This window comes from Psammomys obesus, unplaced genomic scaffold (genome assembly GCF_907164565.1).
Source record: "Psammomys obesus unplaced genomic scaffold, mPsaObe1.curated_primary_1811, whole genome shotgun sequence".
NCBI lineage: Eukaryota > Metazoa > Chordata > Mammalia > Rodentia > Muridae > Psammomys > Psammomys obesus.
This window is the reverse complement of record NW_026585686.1, coordinates 4,212,067-4,234,122: the sequence shown is the minus strand read 5'-3', so window position 1 is coordinate 4,234,122 and position 22,056 is coordinate 4,212,067. Positions and strand designations below refer to the sequence as shown.

The 22,056-nt window shown below is 41.7% G+C and overlaps 1 protein-coding gene across 2 annotated transcripts in view; it reads right to left on the bottom strand.

The window, feature by feature from the left end:
* Positions 1-333: 333 nt before the first annotated feature.
* Bnc2 (basonuclin 2) overlaps positions 334-22,056 on the bottom strand; it is a 268,581-nt gene continuing 246,858 nt past the window's right edge. For both annotated transcript variants that reach the window (XM_055629465.1, XM_055629471.1), the window contains 2 exons: positions 16,098-18,067; positions 334-1,056 (listed from right to left, as the gene is read on the bottom strand). In XM_055629465.1, the coding sequence (XP_055485440.1) occupies positions 396-1,056; positions 16,098-18,067 (2,631 nt within the window). In that variant the 3' untranslated portion in view covers positions 334-395. The remainder of the gene's footprint in view (positions 1,057-16,097; positions 18,068-22,056) is intronic.

The following is a 22,056-nucleotide window of genomic DNA, read 5'->3' as shown; positions in this document are numbered from 1 at the left end:
AAATGTCTTTTTGGAGAAGATCAAGAATTATTTTATCAAAATTGGGCTAGTTGCACGCTGTGTGTGTGTATACATGTTTGTGTGTGTGCATATGTGTGTACGTGTGCATGTAGGTGTATGTGTGTGTTGAAAGGGGTACTCTATTTTCACCCCAAGTAAAATATCCACCCTCTCCCAAAACTATAAAGGAAAAAGAAAAAAAAATTTCAAAAGCACCTAGTATTTATCATTTTTTTATCTAAAGAAAAAAAATATGTGTGTGCACAAGTGTAGACACAAGGCATACACATGTACACACACGTATGTGCCCCACTGTGGGAGCACGCACTGGCTATGGCGGTTCGAACATGTAGGCCATCTGGTGAGAGCTGGCATCTGTGGGGTCCGTTCTGGGACTAATCTATGGAAGTGAAGGGAATGTTTTTGTGGAGATTGGGGTTCTGGCTGTGCCGATTCCGGCTCCGCACAGAGGAAAACATCATGTTGCAGCCCGGGACTTTGCATTTGTGCATCTCTCGCAGATGCACGGTCTTGTAGTGGACCCTCAGGGTCCCCTTGTTGCTGTACATTTTGTGGCAGATGTTGCACATGATCCCACCATTGCTCCCAGACAAGCTGCCGAACATAAGCGACCCTGAAACTTCAGCCCCTAGACTGCCAGGCAGGGTGGGGGCCTCGGCCTTGTGTGCAGACTCCCCGCTGTCACTCGCCCCGTCAATGTCGTCGAGAAGGATCCCCTCATCGCTGCCCGCATCTGATTCTCTGGAGGAATGGACGCTGCTGCTGGACTGGAGGCTGGAGGTGGTGCTCAGGTCAAGGACCATGTAGTCCTCTGCCATGCCTCTCCCGTACCCATTCAGGTGGGAATCTTCTGTCCCTGCGGGAGAGGAGGCGTCTTCCCTGACATCGAGCCCCAGAGGGTGCTGGGCACCATAGATCTTCATCAAAAATTCATCCCGGAGGTCCTTGCTAAGGGAGGGCTGCGATGAGTCCAGGCCCATGTCATCGAGTTCTTTGGTCAACAGTTTACGATGCAGGTTTATGTTGGCACTGTGTCTAGGAAAACAAGAGGGAAGGGGGGGGGGGAAGGTGCGGAGGGAGTGGGGAGGGGCGAGAAAAAGCAGAGCATTTTAAAATTGATTCAACTTTCATTAAGCACCAAATAAGCACATTCATTCCTAATTACACCACTATAAAAGCAAGCATTCCCCTCATTCTCAGGACCTGGGAGTGAGCGCAGGTGGGAGGTGCAAAAAGTGGACTTTCCATTAACTAATTTTTATGAATAAGCTCTTCAAGGGCAGGATGAATGCAAACCCAGGCACTCTTTTCTCAATGGCTGTTCCGTTAGCGCATCAGCCACAGAGGACCTCGGAGCAGACATCTTACACATTAAATAAGTACAGGGTAATACTTACGAAACAGAGTGAAAGAATGGAAACTCTGCTTGACTAAACGAAAGTCTAAATTAACTGAAAATCAGAAGATGACAGCAAATAAATCTTTTCTAGTGCAGCAGATACTGTGTAAAAAGATTTGTGTTTTCAAAAAGTAAATGGTCTTCATAATTTAGGTTTAACTTTAAAAACATCTTTCTCCTTACTCTCCTATATTTCATGTTTTAAGCTTAAAAAAGAAAAACAGTCTCAGCAAATCAGTGACTTCAAATAGTGAAAAGCCTGTTTTTGTAACACAAATCTTTTCTCGAATCTGTCTGGTATCCCAGTCAAATCTAATAGCAAAATACATTTTAGTATTCAACTGTTTTCATCAAATAATGCTACTTCAATTTAATTTTTTTAAAACATAAGCTGACAATTATTATCTAAAAAGTACAATCTCTACCTCCCCCTACAAAAACTTTTTTTTTCAAAAGGATAAAATTAAAGCAAAGTTAAAAAAATCAAGCCCAAAATGATATAGAGTCTGTTTCCTTCACAAATAAAACCCCTACTTTGACAAGCAAAACTCACTGAGAGCTTTGCTTGTGTTACAAAGGGTGAGATCCCTTTCCAGAGCACTGACAGGGACCAGGCTTACAAAGCCCATGTCCCTAGTTATCTGAAAACATTGCCTTTGTATTTACACCCCCCCCACTGACTTTTAAAGCGCCCTTGGGCATATACCTCTCTCCACCTTCAAAGGCTCACAAGTTTGCCGGGTACCTAAATTGAAAGCCACCCTCCAAAAAAATAAAGTGATAAAGAAACAGGGAAATCAAACTTCCCAGCAGAGGAAGCTGGGCATCTTAGAGACATTAACTGTGGTAATAGAAATGAACTAAACGGCCAGCATTAAGTTCATGAGACCTGCATATGATCAGAAGTTACTTCAATTGGGAACAAGCATGGCTGACATATCCTGGAGATGTGTGAGAGGTATGTGCCTTCAGGACAGGAAAGGAGGGAGAGGCTTCCCCCCCTTTCCACACAAGACAATCAGCACTCTGGGTTGAGGGGGCAGAGGGTAGCAGCCCTCTCCACACTGCACTTGGGAAGGCTGAGCTTACCTTGTGACAATAAGATCAGCTTTCTAATCTTTTGCTAAATCGATCACAAAAGAAAGCAAGAATGAGAGACAGAGAGAGAGAGAGAAAGAGGGAGAAAGAGAGAGAGAAAACAAATTCACATTCTAGATATCCGGTTTTAAAAAACTTAAACAATAAAATAGGGATTTAAATTGTTCTGATCACAAAATTATTTTCTGTCATAAGTGATCATCTCATATGTTGCCTTGACTTTCAGATCACCTGCATAATCCAAAAACTATAAATCAAATTAAGTAAACCAAATTCACAGCATCAGCATCATCCATAAATGACTTCCAAACAGATGCATGCAGTGTGCGGATATACGAATGTGGCTAAACAGACATTGTTCCCACAGTTCTGTTCTGACACTCATCCCCCCCACCCTGCCCCCCCTTATCCCTGGTGTCAGGTGTCAGATGATGTGTATGTGTGTGTGTGTGTGTGTGTGTGTGTGTGTGTGTGTTGCTAGGCAGAGTGAAGAAAATGCCTACTGTGAAGACTTTACTATGACATGTGGGGAGACACCACCAGAGTTATAATGAGAAAAATATGGCAATAGTTAAACTGTGTACCACTGCTCTATTGATGAAACAATCTGCCGACTGTAAGCCGCTCATGAAACCCTACCCTCATTTATTATCTTTAACACCCCACCCCTTTAAGTCTCTTAAGCACACATTTGACTGCAGTCTAGAACTCTGTGCTGTTTCTCACACATTACCACTTCCTAGGTCTGCTGCTGAGAACGCAGCAGCCAGACACACAGAGTTACATCAAGACAGACTGAGCAAGGAAGGATAAATCAACATTGACAAGATGGTACCCTGATCACCCAGACGGACACCTCTCCCATAGGATGGCTTGTGAATTTACACATCTTCGCTGATATGTTACCAGGAAGATATTTTCTCTTCGTTTCTCACGTACAGCAGAAGAGGTCTGTAACCTAATTAGGTGATGTTCCAGCCCTCAATATCTGTCAACCAAACGATGTGCAGAAATGTGGAGACCAGCTCTGGCACTCTGCTCAACAGTGTCCCTTTTCCGCTGTCAGCAGTACTGTTGGCCTCTGCTAATAGAATTACATTGACTTTTATTCAATTAAGTACCATCCCTCGCTTACAAAAAAAGCTACTTTATCAATTGATTCAGGTGTAATGTAATAATAAAGATGAACTCATGGCAGTGCATTAACTCTGCTCTTCATAACTTCAGTGCATGAGTTCATTCACAGCAGTCGATTTCCATTATGCAACCACAGTTCAAGAGGATTGATTCTTTTATGTTCATTTCTTAATCTATTTCATTTTTGTTTAATAATCTTCCCAAATACAATATGCAAAACACATGGAGTGGGGATGAGGAGAATGGGCTGGGGAAAGCCTGCTGGTTCAGCCCCATGGCTTGGACTTGAGAGCCTCTAGCTCTCACAGTGTTGCTGGGTTTGGAGGAAGACCAGCAAGACAGACCAAGGGAAGCAGGTGACCGAGGCTCTTGTTCCTGGAGGTTAGAGTTCTGCCTCTACAGGATGGACAGAAGGCAGCACTTGGCTTTAACAAAGACCTATTGTTAGAGCCTCCAGTCAGTCAATTCAAACCACTGACTGCCATAAAAATAGTGTCCTCATGAGATACAAAGACCTAAGGTTAATTGCAATTTGAGGAATATTACAAGTTTAATTGGATCAGCAAAACTTTAGAGGTAAAAGGATGAAAGACAGAAAGAACTCACCACTGACAATCAGATGCTGAGAGAAAAGAAGCCCAAGAGGGGAGGGCAGCCACAGCATGCTGTAAATAGTAGGACCCCGGCACAAGGATCTGTTGTCAGGGATACATACACACGCTTTGCTTTTGGGAAAGAAAGAACTAGTGTCTGAACATTTACCTTGAGAAAAGAAGTGAGACTAATATTTAGCCAAAATTTAGACTGAAGAAAAACATGAAGAATAGGAAATATTCACAGCTGGCAGAAGGTCTTCCCAACTCAATGCAGAGGACAATTCTGAGGTAGAAGCCCTTTTCCTGTCTTTGTGAAACGACAATAGTGACAGAGCAGAAAGTAAGGACTCCAATATCATGCAAGGCACATCACAAGACATGGGATCAAAACACTGTAGTTTAACTTGAGCTGCACACAGAGTTATGAAAGTTCTCTGAATTTCTGTCCTCAACAATGAATCTGCCAAAATTTTAGGGGTCACACAGAAAAAAAACCAAAATATCATAAGGTTGTAGATCCAGGGCAGGGTGTTAATACCTAAGCTTCTGTCTCACTTTCTGTTTCTTGGATACCTTACCTAGGCAATCACAGAAGACAGGAGATGTATCAGATGCGAGACAGGCAGGGCAAGGGCTGCCTTGGGCTTTGTCCTCCTGTCTCCCTCTTGCTCAGATGCCCAGAGCCAGCTCATGCAATGTTTTACAAGCAATATTTTAAACAAAAACAGAATTTGAGTTTGGATTTGAAATACGGGGCAAGAACAGGTAGTTTTGTTGTTAGCTGTTTGTTTTTAAGAAAAAGTCTTAATATCAGGTTGCAAAATCCAAGGCAATGTGACGGTTAGTCTCAGTTTTAAACCTGAGCTCTGGGATCACCAGAGAGATGGGCCTCCAAGCGTGTTTGTGGGAGTTATCTTAATTAGGTTCACTGAAGTGGGAAGAGCCGCCTCCTGTGGGTGGTGCCATTCCCTGGGCTGGGAATCCTGGATGGCATCAGAAGGAGAAAGTACTTGCATGCCAGTGCAGGGTGACCAGCTGCCTCAGGCTCTTGCTGACTTTCCCACTGTGATGGACTATTCCTTGAACTTTGAGGTAAATAAAAAAAAAAAAAACTTGCTTCATTAAGGATCTTTGCCAAGTATGTTATCACAGCAACAGAAAAGTAACTAAAATAGCCAGTCAGAAACGGATTTCACAGAGTCACAAATCAAGCTAATGTGTCATATAAAATGTCCAATACTTAATTCTTAATTAGTTCCATTCATTCCAAGCTTAGTGAATTATTATTACACAATTATCCAGGCAAAATGGAATTAAGGGTTCATTTTTGATTATTTTTTGCATTTACTTTCCTGTCATTTGCTACAATATATGCCAAATATTTTCAAATAATACTATCTAAAATGACCATAGCAGATGGCATCTCTCTCTGTGTGTATGTGTGTGTGTGTGTGTGTGTGAGAGAGAGAGAGAGAGAGTGTGTGTGTGTGAAAGAGAGACAGTGAGTCATCCCTTGGCATCATCCAAGGATTGGCTTAGCACAACTCCCAACCAAACTTTACAGATTCTCAAAAGCCCCTTATATAAACCAATACAGTATTTTCCTGGGCCCTACACACTTCCTACATTATATATTAAGTCATGCCTATACTACTTGTGATTCCCGTATCACATAAATGTTAACACAAATAGTTCACCTATATCATACAGGAAATAGTAACGAGAAAAAAAATGTTTCTTTGTGTTGGGTGCAGTCATGATTTTTCTCTAAACATTTTCTGTCTGTGGTTCTTTGAATCCACAGATAAAGAACTGGATGTGAAGGCTTAGCTGTCTTTGTGCATGAGGAGAGGGGAGGAGAGAGGAAAGAGGAATTTCTATCCAGTCTAGTGAATAGAGGGATAGTTAGAAAAGTACTTCCAAATGGACATATGAGCCCACTCTATAAATCTCAGAAATAAATGCTTTTCATGTTCTTAGCTAAGCCTCTGTGGTACTGACTGTGTGCACATCTCAGCATGCCTGTATCACTAGGTGTTAATCACATGCTCACACATAGATGAGTTAGATGACATTTTGACACTACCCCTTTTCTGAAAAACTGGAGTTGCTCTAGGATTTTCACTAAGGGGTCTCTCCAGACCGTCTGAATATCCTCCCCTAGCTGAGGAAAAAATTCAATGTAAAATTCTAGTGAATAATTCTTTAAAACCCCAAAAGTAAAGAAATGCACCATCCATGAAAGAAATAAAAACTAAGCAAATTCTTGCAAATTAACAAAATATGAAATTCAGTTATTTCAATCCCTTTCAATGTGAAACAAATCATCCATACTGGTCACGCAGGCAGTTCCCTCTACATTCAAATCATTCACTTGAAGATAAGCTCCCACCAAACTCTTTAGGGGATTAACTAATTTACTGCACAGATACGGCACGTCTGTTGTAATAACAGGTAGGATGTATTGGGGTCGACCATTTATCAGAATTAGACTTCTTTTCTCAATTCACAGTGAATTATGCTGCCTACATGACTCCCCTCTCTCAGAGCCTGCCAGCCCCTTACGGCCCCTAACGTGGCAGGCAAACAAAATTGACAGTCTCATCTTGTCAACAAGGGGCGATTCTCCTGAGGAGCCATTTAACTTTGCAGAGGAAGCTATGTATTAATGTGCTTGCCCTAGGAATGTTAATCATCTTCAGGCTTCCCATCTAACTTTGACGTGAACGAAATCACCAAATTTGTTTACTAAATGAATCGTAATATGCTAATCAGAAAGCATGACATATATGGAAAAGCCAAACAGATGGTTTGTTTACTCCACTTTGCAACTTTATAAATGCTGTAACTCTGAAGATGTTAGTGAGAATTATTGGTTTGTTGGCAGAGGCAAATGTGTCTTTTGCATACTAAATTTGGCACTAGAGTTAGAAAACAATTTGTCATTGCTATGGAATGCATAAAAGTGTTGACATAGTGATGGCATTGGGGGGCAGGTGGGCAGATGGAAAGTGTGTGTGTTGTGCGCTCAGGTTAAGTGCAAAATGGATAGTCAACGACAGCCCTGATCCCTAACCATTTTACTGTGGAGTTGTATCTTACACAAGGCAGCTTTTCAAGGGTGCCGATTACTCAGTTGTACCTGTTGCACTATAATGCCAGGGGAGTGTTACACTGCAAACAGGCTGTGCTTTCACAGCATTTGGGAAATTTCTGAATTAGGCAGCTCATCTGGTACTCAATTACTGTTAGTGTTGAGTAAGAGAAAGAAAAGCCTCTTTTAAGGATAATCTGAGTTGTAATTTTAAATTTTATATCTACTCAGGCTTGGAAAAAAAGGAACATTTCACCCCATCTGCTCCATATCCTATTGTCTAATTTAAATAATTTAGAAGATGATTTTCCAAATAACAGGAATGAACTGCTTTTTTTTCACATTCAAATCTGTCTTCTATTTTAAATTTTCTTTTTTAATGTGTAAAATATGGGACATTGATTTCATTCCCAGATCTTTTTAAGAGGAAATAATTTCTGAGAGGAAATATTTTAAAATGTTTTATATCACTCCAACAGTTTATTTGTGATCTTAAGAGATGAGATGACATTAGGGATTTCTAAGTTCCCCATGGGAAGAGATAGTGTCTTGTAGGACTACCAGTTTTAGCCTCGCCCTTTATCTAGAACTGTGTGTAAAAAATGAAAGTGATGAACTTGAAAACTCAGGTGAGGATAATGTCATCTGCATACTTGTTCCTGTGCTGTCAAACCTGCTGGCTGAGCCATGAATTCTTCAGTTAGCTTACCAGCAGTGGACCTATGCTCTTAACCATTTTACCTTGCAGAGACATCCAAACAAGGCTGGTGAATTTTCCCTTGTATTCACACATGTAAAATATTTTAGTAAAGAGTTGTTTCTTTCTCCCAATGTCACTAGCCACTCCCAACATTCTATTCCCACATACATGATTGAGGCTCCCACTCATCTTGTAGAGCTTCCTGGTATACCACTGTTTAGGGCTGAACTTTTTATCTACCAGCAGACTAGAAAGAAGAAGGCAAAGAGGTCTAAAGAACCACCGAGTTCTTGCTGTCCAAGGATCACTTTGGAGTAAGAGACATTAGTGCTATCCCAGCCTGGCGCTTATATCTCATTTGAAACATCTCATTCCTCACCAACAAAGAAAATTTCAATAAAGTACTTTTACTGGTTTAACAACCTTGAGCTCCTGGGATTGTCAAAGTGCTAAGCCTTTTCCAAGGAGAGAAGAAATCAGCAGCTCAAATATAATTAACCTTCCATTCTCAATGCAAACTGCCACGCAAAGGAGCTCTGCGGTCTATTAGTGAAGTTATAATGGCCAACAGGCAGAAGCAAAATTGGTCAAAAAGTTGGCTGGTGCTGTCATATTTTTGGAATTATGATTAATGGCACTAATAATGTGGATGATTACTGATATGTGTGTCTCCAGCAGTTTATCATATTGCTCTGGCTGCCTACATCCACAATAAACAGGATGCTATCATTTACCTCTTTATTGAAGGCAACCCTTCTCTTGAAGGAGCATATTCTAATTACTTTGTAATGTTTTATGTCTTAAACATTTTGCAGCTCTGGACCTTGCCAACTGCTTCATGTCTACCATTGATTAATTACTGGAGGTTTAATCAAAATTTAGAGCCTAATGTAGTCATTTATGAGCACACCACAGTGCCAAAGTAGTTAGGCTCTGCTCCCAAGTTTGGAGAAGGTTCAGTTCAAAATCAAATCCCAGTCAGGCACGAAGATCCAAGAATTTCACCTTGGGTGCTCTGAAGTTGCCAATTCCATCTCTGCTGATGAATGGAAGGTAATCTAACTACAGGTAAACAACACTTTTACCTTCCCTCTTGCCACTGGGCTCCCTTCTTCCTCCCCCCAAGCCTCAAGCCCACAGAGCTGCGTGTCAGTTGCTCTGAGAAAAGGTGGTGCTTTTGAACAGTTATCATGAGAACATAGTTTTGAAGTGGTTAAACAAGTGAAAAATAATTTGCTGGGACAAATACGTAAGTTTTTTTTTAATGTGGATTTTTTATGGTTCTGTCATACAACCATTCACCGTTGAAGTTAAGTGTTTTTTTAATACCATTACTGAACTGCTGAAATGGATGCTAATATAGCTTGGAGTGCTAATGTCAAGTCCTGGTAATAAAAAAGACAGACTGCTGAATGAAATAATTTCAAGTGAAAAATAGAACAAAAGTGCTCTCTCTCTCTCTCCACTTTTATTGAATTGGGACTGACTGAGCCAATTGCTTTAGAAGTCTGTAAAACACAATTACTGGTAAGCAAAGTGACCCACCAGTGGCCCCTCAGTGACAGAGTGGACTAAAGAGGCAGCAGAGGCACAGCAGCTCCCTTCAAGCAGCCATCAGACTTCAGAGGCTCCCTTCCAAGGGCCTGCTGTCTGCTTTATATCTATAGTCACTGAGAAAAATGTGAAGAAGTAATTTCATCTATTGTTTTCTAAGATGGGACAGTCTCCTCCAGGAAGAACGAGCTGATGATCTGGAGTTTGGTGTTTCTGCTCTAGTGTGTCTCCATACATGAACATGCGTGTGCAGTGCTGGAGATGAGCATGAATCTGAGCGACCAGGCCTAATGCAGATCTGTCCACGCAAGAGTCAAACTGAGCTGTCACCCACATGTGTTCGGGTAGAATCACTTGGCTTCTCTTCTCTTTCTTTCTTTCCCAGGGTAAAGTTTAAAATCAGAGCAAGCAAGAAAAAGAATTAAATTGGAAGTGGGTAACATTTTTCCCCTTAGTTAATAAAAGAAGTAATAAACTCCATAAAGTAGTAGAGTTAAGATCACTAACACGTCAGCCTGACAGCTTTTTACCAGGAATTTACAGCTCTCGTTTTAATTCAAGCAGCCTGCATTAGGACATAAAATGTAGGTATTTTTTTTAAGTGTAGCTTTATGTGAAATGACTGAAGACAAACTATCTTTTCCTAAAACGTATTCTCTCTTCCACTGACTCAGCCTGCCTGCCTCTTAGGCACACATGTCTTGGCACTCAAGAATCAAGGTCACCAGATCTCCTTTTAAATTTTTAACACTGTAAATTTTTTTGGCAAGTGCAAACTTCTTTCGTAGACTGCCATATTCATCTCTTTGAAGGTCCTGGGAGCCTCATGGGGAAAACATTACATTATTTCTGAGTAGCCTTAGGAAATAGAAAGGCCAACATGCTTTACAGCTCAACCTCAGTGTGAAATTCAGCAGCAGGGTCTCGGTCTCTCCTTGTCTTTGGAAACAAGGGCCAAACAACACTTAACGCTAGACAGTTGGTAGAAGCTTTTCACCTGAGGAGGAAGGGACCCAGCCAGGGTTACCCCGGTGAACAGAGGGAGGGGAGCCTAACACAGTCACGTGGGTGAATGTTCATGTGTGGGGGCAGCCCCACAGCATCTTCCTACTGCAAGGACTACTGGCAGAAACAAGCGTCTCAAATGACATTTCCCACAAGAAAGACTCACCGCAAAAAAGTCTACCAGAGGGCACAATAGATTTTGGGGGCCCTGAAACAGAAAACAGGAAAAACAACCCTTCCCAAGTTTTACCATCATGAAATATACTGCCTGGGTATGAATGACGGGCCTTCTTTGGTATTTTCCAGGCAATGCTGGTAAGAAGACTGGCATGATCCTTTCTAGGGAAGGCAAGAAAAAAAAAAAGGCTGTTTGGAAGCATTCTGTTTATAGTGGGAGCTCCACAGTCTCAGGAGCTTTAACAGGAGCGTTCCCTCCACAGGATTTATAAAACATCTCTTCGCACGTTCAAGGGGGATTGTTTGCTGGCCACTGTGCTGTCTGTGGCATGCAGTTCTGAAGATGGTGGCAGGGAAGGCTGCAGCTCTGGTGGAGGAGTGAAAGGTCAGCAGAGGTTTAAATGAGCTTGTCTTGCATCCAGCTGGGCCAGCAGGAGGTCATTAGGAAGATCCAAGGCTCACTTTAGGCTTGACAGAGTCTCTCCCCATGATACAAGGAGACCGTTTTGCTCATTGCTCTTCTCCCAGTGTATAAAAAGAACCCCGGGGACAAGAATGACACTGAAGTTTATCTTACTACCAAAGTTTTGCTTGAGGAGGGCACAACCAGCAATTACTCAGGAGGGGGAGTTACTTTGTTTGTTTGCTTTTGATGGAAAGTAATGGAGGTAAGTACAAAAGGCCTATTGATCTGCTGGCTCCATTGTGAAAGGGAACAGAGGAGCAGTGGGGAAACACCTCGTAAGGTTTGGAAGCCAGGGTACCTACACAACTCCACTTTATGGAGAATTCTGGGAACAGAGAAGAAAGCTTTGATCGGGCACAATGTAGGAAATGCAGCAGTTCTCTCTTAAGAGGCTCTTCTCTGAGGATTAACACACTATTTGACAGCTAATTACATTAGGACACATATACTAATAGTTCCCTTGAATTGGCGCTAAGTGGCTCATTTCTTGGAGGTACTGCCTGGTATTTATTGAAAAGCTCTGTCTAGAAAAGTTCCCTATAAGTTTCCAAACGTAGAGAATGATGGAAAAAATGGATGTTGCAATGCTGAGAAGGTGGTAACAGGAGGCAGGTAGCATTCCTTCACACCTTCACCTCTCTTGTTAATGTATGCAGTGGCTCATCAGGGTAGCTTATGTTAATTTATTCCTGCACACCTGTACAGGGCTGGAAGTCAGGTAATAAGATGAGCAAAAACTATACATCTCTTCTGTTTAGCTATGGCTACCCAGAGGCCTATACAAGAACAAATTTAGTTTTGGAGACATCAGCAGGTTTTAATAAACCAAATACAGATGTCTTACTCCATACAAATCAAGAAGTTTACATGTTTAAATCTGGACTGATATAACTAGCAATCAAAGAGAGGGTTCACACTTAGAATCAATGGCTGCCTCATATTTATTTATAAATCACCCGAGGCAGATATTATTTTGTTTTAAAATTTATTCATCTGGTTGAACCAACCTCCACACACCTTAAAGATCAAGAAGAGGTGCTTACTCCTGAAAAAATTCCAGACAAACTTTAGCAATTACTGTGAGATGGTAACAGATGGAGAGGAAGGGCAAAGTTCACAAGGATGACAAATACTTCTTACACAGACTATCTAGTTTCTGAGGGTTTTCATTTCAATTGATGGAGGTTTAAAATTCTCAATCACCAAAGCAAATACAAATAAAACAACATACTAGGAAATGATGAGGAAAGATAGGAAAATGGACAGATGTGGATTTATCTGTTGGTTTGCCCCACCCCACCTGAATAAAAAGCAAATGGACGTGTTTCTCTTATACACAGGTAAGTGGCCAGTGAACCATTCTAAGGATCAAATATTAAGTCAGAGGATAAGAAACTAGCACATGTAAACTAAGTTCTGCTGAGCATAACTGCCATGCTTTTATGAACACTGTAGCTCCAGGCCACTTGGTCAGAATGTCTTCACAGGGACTACATCTCATCTGTATAGTTCTACAATCCAGGCTCCTGTTTCCTGGCAGAACCATAGCTCAGCTATAGAAAAAGTCAAGGGATAAATAAGGAAGAAACCTGACAATCATCCCTGAGCATCAAAGCTCTTTACGGAGGAAATGATTTACATTTCACCCAGTCACTCAGAAAGAATAAAGGTCATTCTCACAGCTAGACAGTGATTAGGGGTATGAGTTGTGCACATTAGCTTGCTCTTTGTCACTAATGTAGCATGGTCCTCCTGACTTCTGAATGGATCAAACACATCATTGTTGACAACTACACATTGAGGGACGCCTTTGACAATGCTGCTGTCTATTGTCATCCCTGACAAAGCTTGCATGTGTGTGTCCTCTCACTGTTGAACCTAAACCGCAGGACTTAACGTCCTTCTATCTCCATCTTTCCCACATGCCTATCAGAGGACCCCAAATGCACTCCACTGTGTATACATACTCATGTTTAGAAGCTGCTTCCAACTCCTATAAAGCAACGCACTCCGGAGGACAAGGCATTGGTGCACAGAAGAAAGGAAGAAGCCCTATTAAGCTTTATTACTGGTGTCTAGGAGGTCTGCACACTTTTTCAACTATCATGGGAATAGTTTCCCCAATGGAATGTCCCCTCTGGTGCTTCATTTGTTCAAGGAAGAAACTGTGGAGTCAAGGATGGATGAAGCTAGGTCTCTTCAGAGTAGAAAGAAATGGAGGCAGGAGGAATAAAGACAAAGGAGAGCTTCTTGGAAAGGCCTGTTGGCTGAAGAAAAAGGTGAGAAAACTACTCATTGTTTTAATCCATCGCAGTTGATTAAAGGAAGAAATTAGGAGCACAGGCTCTCTGGAGTTTGAGTAGCAGTAAAAGAGAAGACCCGAAAAAGTAAGTCTAAGAGCAGACGGAGATGAGACCAGAGCATTTCTGCACGAAGAGACAAGCTGCAGGCTGACCCTCATGGACGGAACTTCAATTATGTTTCAAAGTTCACACTGCTAAGATTCAGGAAGAGGCTGAAAACTCAATGGCATCAGTTTCTTGTTATTTTGGTGGCAGTCTCACATCGCTATGTTAATTTAAGTCATCATGTCAACAGGATATTTTCCTTTGACAAAAAACAATAAATGCCAAACTTAATTGTTTTTTAGCCTGGGATCAAAAGATCTGTGTATTACTTAGAAAGCCAAATTTTAAGTAAGAATGAAAAATTCTCACTTTGTAGTATCTTTTTCAGTTAGCATTTTGTCATTTATTATATGATGGGACTCTGAAATGAGAAAGCATGGATACAGTGTACGATCTCATCCTTGAACAATGTGTCAGCTGTCTTTTGAAACAACGTATCTGTACTCTTACACTTAGGAGAACACTGGTCTAACTTCTGTGTGACTGGCATTAGCTAATCTCCCAAGTCCTTACAATGAAAATGGCAAGTAAAGTATCTTTTCTCTGTCAGTAAATATTTAGACTCAGACAAACAAATTCTGTTTCAATAGCACCTCCTTTTGTGTCAGGACACAGACAGAGTAGTACTTGTGTTTGCTAGTCACTGTTCATCACTAAAAGCACCAGGCTTGGATCCTGATCTTTAATATTTACTCCAGTGTTATGAATCGCGATGTTTTCAGCAAACTAAAATGTGAAAGGAATTCATACAAATAAGCTTAAGTGTTGGCTTGCCTTCAAACACTCCATTTTCATAAATATTTTATGAGTTTTCACAAATCTTTTATATTTGTTAAAAATTTTCAATGAAAATTTTTTTTCAGTGCATTAACCTTATCATCACTAATACACTGTCTGAAATCTGAAAGAATATTAGTATAAACTTGGAATGGGTGGTGAGAGTCCTAAAGTACAGGTATCTTATCTGACATTCCCTGGGCCTGTCAATGAGAGCTTGGGACTGATAACTGTAACACAAACCTCTAAGTTTTTAAATAGAACCAGAATAGTGGAAGTAGGAAGTCAGTCATTACAAAAAACAAAACAGAATTTGGTCCCTTCTGTGGCAGTAAAAAGAAGAACAATATGTATATTCATGAAAAATAGGATTGGTCTTTCATATCTGAAAATGTTTCAAAGACAGGTCACTGCACTGCAGTGATACTTTTTAAAAACCAGGACAGGGCTTCAGGGCACAGCCACACTGGGTCTAGCCGACTGTCCCCAGCAACTGCACGTGTTACGATCACAGCTGTACTGCCATGTTAGTCCCGTGCGCCTTCATTACCTTCTATTTTTGAAGACCTGTATTCAACTAATAAGCACTACAATAGGGTGCTAGGTCTTGGAACACTTCTTTAATTTCGTTTTTTTTAAATAGCATTTAAACTATTAAAGAAAATTTTATCTGAAAAAAGTTAATGTTGAACCAAAATGCACATCCCATGAAGCAGGAAACACCAGGTGATGTACGGTCTGAGTTGGGCTATGGTACTATGTGAAAGACTTGTTCAAAGGCCCATCCTCCGTAAGTGAGCTCTCTCTCGCTGTGCACCACCGAATGACCTCCTTGACATGCCATACATACCGCAATAGAATTAATAAACACCGGGGAAGGTTTAGGACCAGCTGCTGCTGCTTCAGTTTCATAACTGGAGAGTGCTGTCATATGAGGGCTGTCCATATTCTAACTGATCCTAAAGTATGTTCTTAGGCATGTCCCCCTCTGTGGTGAAGTTCCATGGTAGACTACATTGTAGAGGTGTGCTCAGAGACACTATGCAGTTGACAGAAAGAAACCCACACCACCATATGTGTCTTCCCATGTCAACAATTGCTTTGGCCTTATCATCTTTGATAGTTTCATGTAAGAAATGATAAAATTTCTGGTTATACCTACGGTGATGCAGGCTGTCTCGGTGTCCCGGACCTATGGTTCTTCCCAGCCATAAGTTTCTCTTTCTATACTGGATAAGTACGTGTATATGAGGATAGTATGTAGGTTTAGTTTAAAGGCCACAAGGCAAAGAAGAAATAGATATGTGTGTATAAATCTATATACACACACATATACCTATATATATGTGCGTGACAGGGCTGTGGCTTCTAAGAAAAAGTTCATGGGGAGGCAAGGAACCATGTACTATTACCTTATCTACCCCCAGATGCATGGAAACACACACGTACACAGACATACACAGAGAAAAATGGCGTGCGTTGCCAGGTGAGATGACGTGATTCCACATGCTTAACCATACCGAGCACTGACTGCACAGATCCTTCCTGAGCATGGCCGCTTAGTGGTTGCGTGGCCAGCGCGGACAGCCCTCACGGTGCGTCAGAGGCACCTGGCTTTTCGGTGCCCCCAGCCCCGTGGGGAGCAGCCAGTGAGGATTTACTGACCTGTCTCTGCTTCGGCGGGAGGGGAAGGCAGCGTTGCAGCCGGCCACGGTACACACATGCATCTCCTTTAAGTGGACGTTCCTGTAGTGCAGCTTCACACTGTAGGAGCTTTTGAAGCTCTTCTTGCACACGTAACAGATTTTGGGGTCTGGGCTGGAGCACAGGTCACCTTCGGGGGAGAACTTTGGAGGGCTTCCATAATTGAGGGACGACGTAAAACTTTCATGCAGGGCAGCCATGCTGGCTCCCCCGCCGTTGTAGAGTCCGTACTGGCTCATGTAAAACATGTCGTAGGTGGGGTCTGTGAACTCTTCCTTTACCTTGATGACGTCCTGGTGAGATGGCTCACTGTGGTTCTCGTCGGGCCTCTCACTGTTCATCAGGACTTTTTCGCTCACCTCACTATGGATGTGCTCATCCCCTTCCATGGATTCCTCACCCAGTTTAGGCTCTGAAGACTCAGACTCATTCTCGTAGTCCCGCTCTGGCTCCTGGTCCTCAGATGTCATGCTGTCAGCCCTTCTTATTTCAGTTCTAGAAATGCACCGGGTCCTATTATGCTTAGAAAAGTCCTTCACAGACATGCCTGGGCTCATCTCCTCTTGGGAATGACAATGATTGTCGTGGCTCATGTCATTGACCACAGTCCCACCATCATTAGGGTCATCATCTTCATCATCAAACTCGTCAGCTGTATCAATAATTTCCTTCTCGATTTTCACAGGCATGCTTGACTTCCTAGGCTTTTTCTTGGGTGCCAGGTCAGCACTGGGTTCATGAGTGCCCATCATCACTGCTGGCACTATTGGCTCAGACGGTGGAGGAGCGTGCTGCTCTATGCTACCACTGGTTGGAATGATGGGACTGGTTGGGAGGGAGGTTGGAGGACTCACCATTTCTCCTGGAGTAAGTAAACTTCTATAAAAAGGAGGGACTGGTTGTACAGTCTTTAGCCCAGAAAATACGAGCTGGCTAGGGAGAGGGTTCTGTAAGACAGGGTCTAGGGGAGGAGTGCTAAAACCCATCGGGGGCCGGCCAGGACTCGTGAGCGTGAGATTTGATTTTGTACTTGCTATGACCGGGGTGGCGGCTCCTGATGTTGCCCGAATTAAATCTTTGTCTCGGTTATTCCTTAGCATAGGCATGTGAAGGCGGGGGTTGGGGTTTGCACTGTGGCGATTCCGGCTCCGAAGGGAACTAAAGACCATGTTGCAACCTTCAATGGTACATCGGTGTTTAATCTTCAGGTGGACAGCATTATAGTGGATTTTCAGAGTACCTTTGTCATAGAATGTCTTCCCACAGGCATTACAGAATACCCTTCCTTTCCTTGAGGCTGACCCCATCCTTCTCATACGGTGAATCCGGAATGAACTTTTCGGGTGTTCAGTTTTGCTTAGATCACTGACTGGGGCAGAATTCTGAATGGGGGAGACACATGCTGGCTCGGTTTTGGGTTCCACATTAGTGATGCTGGTCAGGGCATTTCTATTGGGTGTCTGATCACTCTTATATGGTGTGGGAGATACCTCAGACTCACTGCTCTCATTATATTCATTCTGGGTTGAAATGCTCGGTTCCCGCAGCCTCAGTCCCGGCTGCTCTAAAAGCAGCCCGTTGGGAGGCAAACCTAACAGTGGGGCTGAGACGGGGTTTATATACTGGAATGGAAGCAGAAATGCAAGGCTGTTTGGTATGTTTTCAAAATGATGAATGCTAGAAGGATTGCTGTTCTCTAAGTGAGCAAGGAGGCTAGGACTCCTGGTGCGATTATTGCTCTCAATGAAAGTCCTTATATCCGAGTCTGTCTTTGAAGATGGCACGGCCACAGCCTGCCCTTCTTTCTCCTGAATTGCCATCAGCTCCACAATGGATTTTGTTTCCCCAAACCGCAGAAACTGCTGAAGGGTGATGATCTCCTCCTCTCGAGACATGATGGCCCAGCGGTCCAGTACTTTGCCAGCGGCGTCCTACAGGCCACATCAAAGAAACAACAAAGACAAATATAAAAACTTATTGATTGTGCATAATTATTCAATACATCCGAAGGTGTTCTGCCAGCCTATGAAACACAGAGAGCAAGAGTGGAAAACAGCATGCAAGCAGTGTTAATAAAAGTTAACACATGAAGAAAACTTTTCTGCCGTGCAAATGCAGCAATTACAGTCACAGTTATAGAAACAGATTGAGTTTAATAATGTCAAAGCAAACAAGATGCAGACCACTGGGGCTCTGTGAGCTAAAATGCCTTCAGTACTGCCATTTAAACAACAATGATCTATATACTATGCAACTATTTAGCATGCATTAGTATGAGATGTGAGCTCTTGCTGTGCAACTAGTATAAATGCAAAAAAAAAAATTGTACCCTAATCTTTGTTAAATAATGACACCACAGGAAAGAATTAAGTATAGCTCATGAAATGTACTTCTTTAACTCAAGCAGACATGACACGGGATTCAGTGATGAACACTCCTTATGTGTTATGTGTCTTTTGGAATTAAAAAAAAAATAAGTAAAATACATATCCCCCTCATAACTCCACCGCTACACTGCATATTGTCTTTTTCAAATGGCTGTATTTTGATGCTGGTTACGGGAAGGAAATTTCCTGAGGTAGAATAAAGGAATGATCGCTTGTGAAAGGCAACTTCCCTCTTCTGGAAAACTGGTTGTAATCCAGCCATTTAAAGTCTGAGGTACACTTAAAGTATATATAATTTTAAGATTGTGTTGTAAGGGACAGGAATAGATATTTGAAAAGTAAGCATGTGATGGCTTTTGATAGAATAAACATATAAAAAGTTGCCAGCATCCTCCTCTGATAGCAAAGGGCATCCACAGAGACTGCACATCAGCAATCATCAGACTATGTGTTGTTAAATATACATTAAAAAGCATTTCACACTTTCATTTTTGCTAGTAACTATGAGATTTGCCTGGAGGTAGGACTTGAGAATCTTGCAAGGTAAAGTCAGGCAATCCATTTCAGCATGGGCTGAGAGAAATCTACTCCAACAGTTAAATAATGACTGTGAATTTTTAAGGCATCATTTCTTTGGCCCACCAGAGTAAGGGATCTCTGCAGCGCCCTGTACATGACACTTGCTCCAACTCTGACCATCAGCTTAAGAAAGCAGAAAACTGTCTAGAAAAACAAAATGGTGCTGGGGGAGTTGGAGAAGTGGTTCAGCTGTAGAAAACTGGTTTGCATGTGCAGGGCTTTGGGTTCAGCACCAAGACAAACTTAACAATGACAATACTCCTATTAATTACAAAGAAAATCATCTTAACTTTACACTGGAGAAATCTAATAGACACTGCCTTGAGAGACTGATCAAAGATAAGGCAGTGGAGGAAGACGTATCTGTGCCTTGTACTCCTGACGGCAAGTGGTGATTGGGAGAGGCGGTCTTACCAACATTTTTCCTTTAACCCAATCATGAGAAAAGATCAGGAAAACCAAAGCTGTCTACACAACACTCCTCACTGTGTGAAGCTTGGCGATTTCTTTTTTGGAAAACAACAGTTACAGGGCAGGAGGGGTTAAGACATAATTGTTTGGTCCTAGGGATATTAGATCAGAAAAGACACATTAGTGGGAATACTAGCAAAATGTGCAAATGATCTGGATTTGAGAACAATACTATTATCAATCTCGATTCCCTCATTTCAACAACTGTGTCATGATCCCACAATATATTACTCTAGCAAAACAGGATGAGGATAAAGGAACTGTTGCTCTATTTTAAATTTTTTTTTTTTTTTTTTTTTACAATGGGAAAGCCCATCCTCTTCCCTCTGGACACTGTCATAGTCTGAATCATCAGAACTACTGTGCGTGAGTGGGTATACATCATTTATCTGAATTATTTTTTAAAAGCAGCTCTGATGGTTGTGCAGCATTCCTCGTATCAGTTTAGATGGTCAGCACGTGTAGATATCCATTCCTGCGGAAACTGCCAAAAACTTGTCCCTTCCTTCTTACATAGAAATAATTGCCTGAAAGATGAAATGCTCTCACAAACTCTCTGTTTGAAGTCAGTGTAGATTGCCAGGGGACACTGGTAACTTCGAAGAGTCTGAAGTGCTGCAACAGCCACTAGACCATGGTCCCAATATCTACTGATGTTACTAAGAGCCTTGTACTTGGAATGTGGGGAAGAGAAGGAAATGTTGGTGCTGTAGAAGTGCAAAAACAAAAGAGAAAAGTACACTGTGATTTTAAGTACATTATTTTATTGACAGCACCATCCCTGCTCCATGCCCCCATGATCACATCCAACAACATCCAACAACAAGGCTTTATCTAGAACTATGTGCTTCTTTCATTTATACCATTTCTTCTTGCTAACAACTGCCTCTTGGGATTGCTCATTTTTGTTAGGCTGCAGCCCAGCATGAGAAGCGGATTATCGTGTCTTTTCTTGGTTCTGCCCAGGCACCCTGAACCTACAGCTTAGGGCTACATACACACACAGATCATAGCCTATGAGCCACAGAAACCAGAGCAACCAATATAAACCATCGCCACCACATCCTCTCATGCCCCTCACCTTCCAATTTTTCTCTGCCCACAGTACACAGCCATCCCATGTGGCTTACTTTTTTCCTCCTGGCTGCCACAATGCCTGCTGCTTTTTCTAAAACCACTGCCTTTCAGAAGTCTGTTAGTTCTAGTTCAAAGCTACTTAATTTGGGTTAAAAAAAAATCCCGGCCAGAAGATTCAGATGTTTTCTAATAGTCCGAATCACAAAAGTTTTATCTGTTAAATTAAAATCAAGGTATAAAGAGTATAATATAATGTCTGCTAATGAATATTCTGGAGTTCAATGCCAGGTTACCCTCTGGGTATCAGCAATATGAAGACCTACAGAAGCTCTTTCCCAAAAAGTTTTCATTCATATCTGATCACAGTACCTAGTAACTATCACATTTTTAAGTGTAAAAACTGTGTGTCGGGCATTTAAGAAGTCTACAAGTTCCTTGCTGAGAACAGCTCAGTTTTAGTATATTTAGGATAAGCTGGTTGAAGGGAACAATAAACCATCAAAGGTAACAAGGAAAGCTTTTACAGAAACTCTGCAACAGAAGTGCACCCTGGCTAGGTCAGACATTCTCACTCAGTGGCCGAGACCGGAATGTTCTGTAATCCTTTACAACAGTGGTTCTCAACCTTCTTGATGCTGTGACCTTTAATATAGGTCTTCATGTTGCAGTGACCTCCAACCATAAAATTATTTTCATTGCTACTTCATAACTGTAATTTTGCAACTGTCGTGAATCGTGATGTAAATATCTGACATGCAGGATATCTGATATGTAATCCCCAAAAGGGCTGCAACCCACTGGCTGACTGAGAACCACTGATTTACAAGCACCAGTGTCAGCCTGAAGGCTCTGTAAACAAACAAACACTGTAAACGAACTTCAAGTGATTCAGCACAGCAATTCCCCATTTGGAAACTTTTAGGACAATTTGATTCTATCATATTAATTACAGGCGTGAGTTTTTCTTAGTAATTTATTTTTATTGTGCTTAAATATAAATTCAAGCTTGATTAGGGGAACTACCTTCACATTTGATAAGTGAAGATGAGCAAATAAACTTTATCAGGTGAACAGGAGCCATTAAAAAATTAGATGTTACCATGGAATGAGTACTACCAAAATAAAAATATAGACTTGGACTCTTGTAGTAGATCATGGCCACCACTGACAAATTCGTAGCAGGTCATTAATCTTCTAACATCTACATTAAGGTTTAAGTAGAAAACTGAGCTCCTAACTTTATCTCTAGTTGGTGAATCAATTCCTTTAGGCTTTTTCCATTTGTAGCCAGAGTTCAGCAGCCTCCAACCCATCAGACTGGGAAATGATTGTTTTCAAAATGATGATAATATAATTTGTACTGTTAGTTAAATGCAAGGTATGATTATAAGTACTGGTTTTCTGTA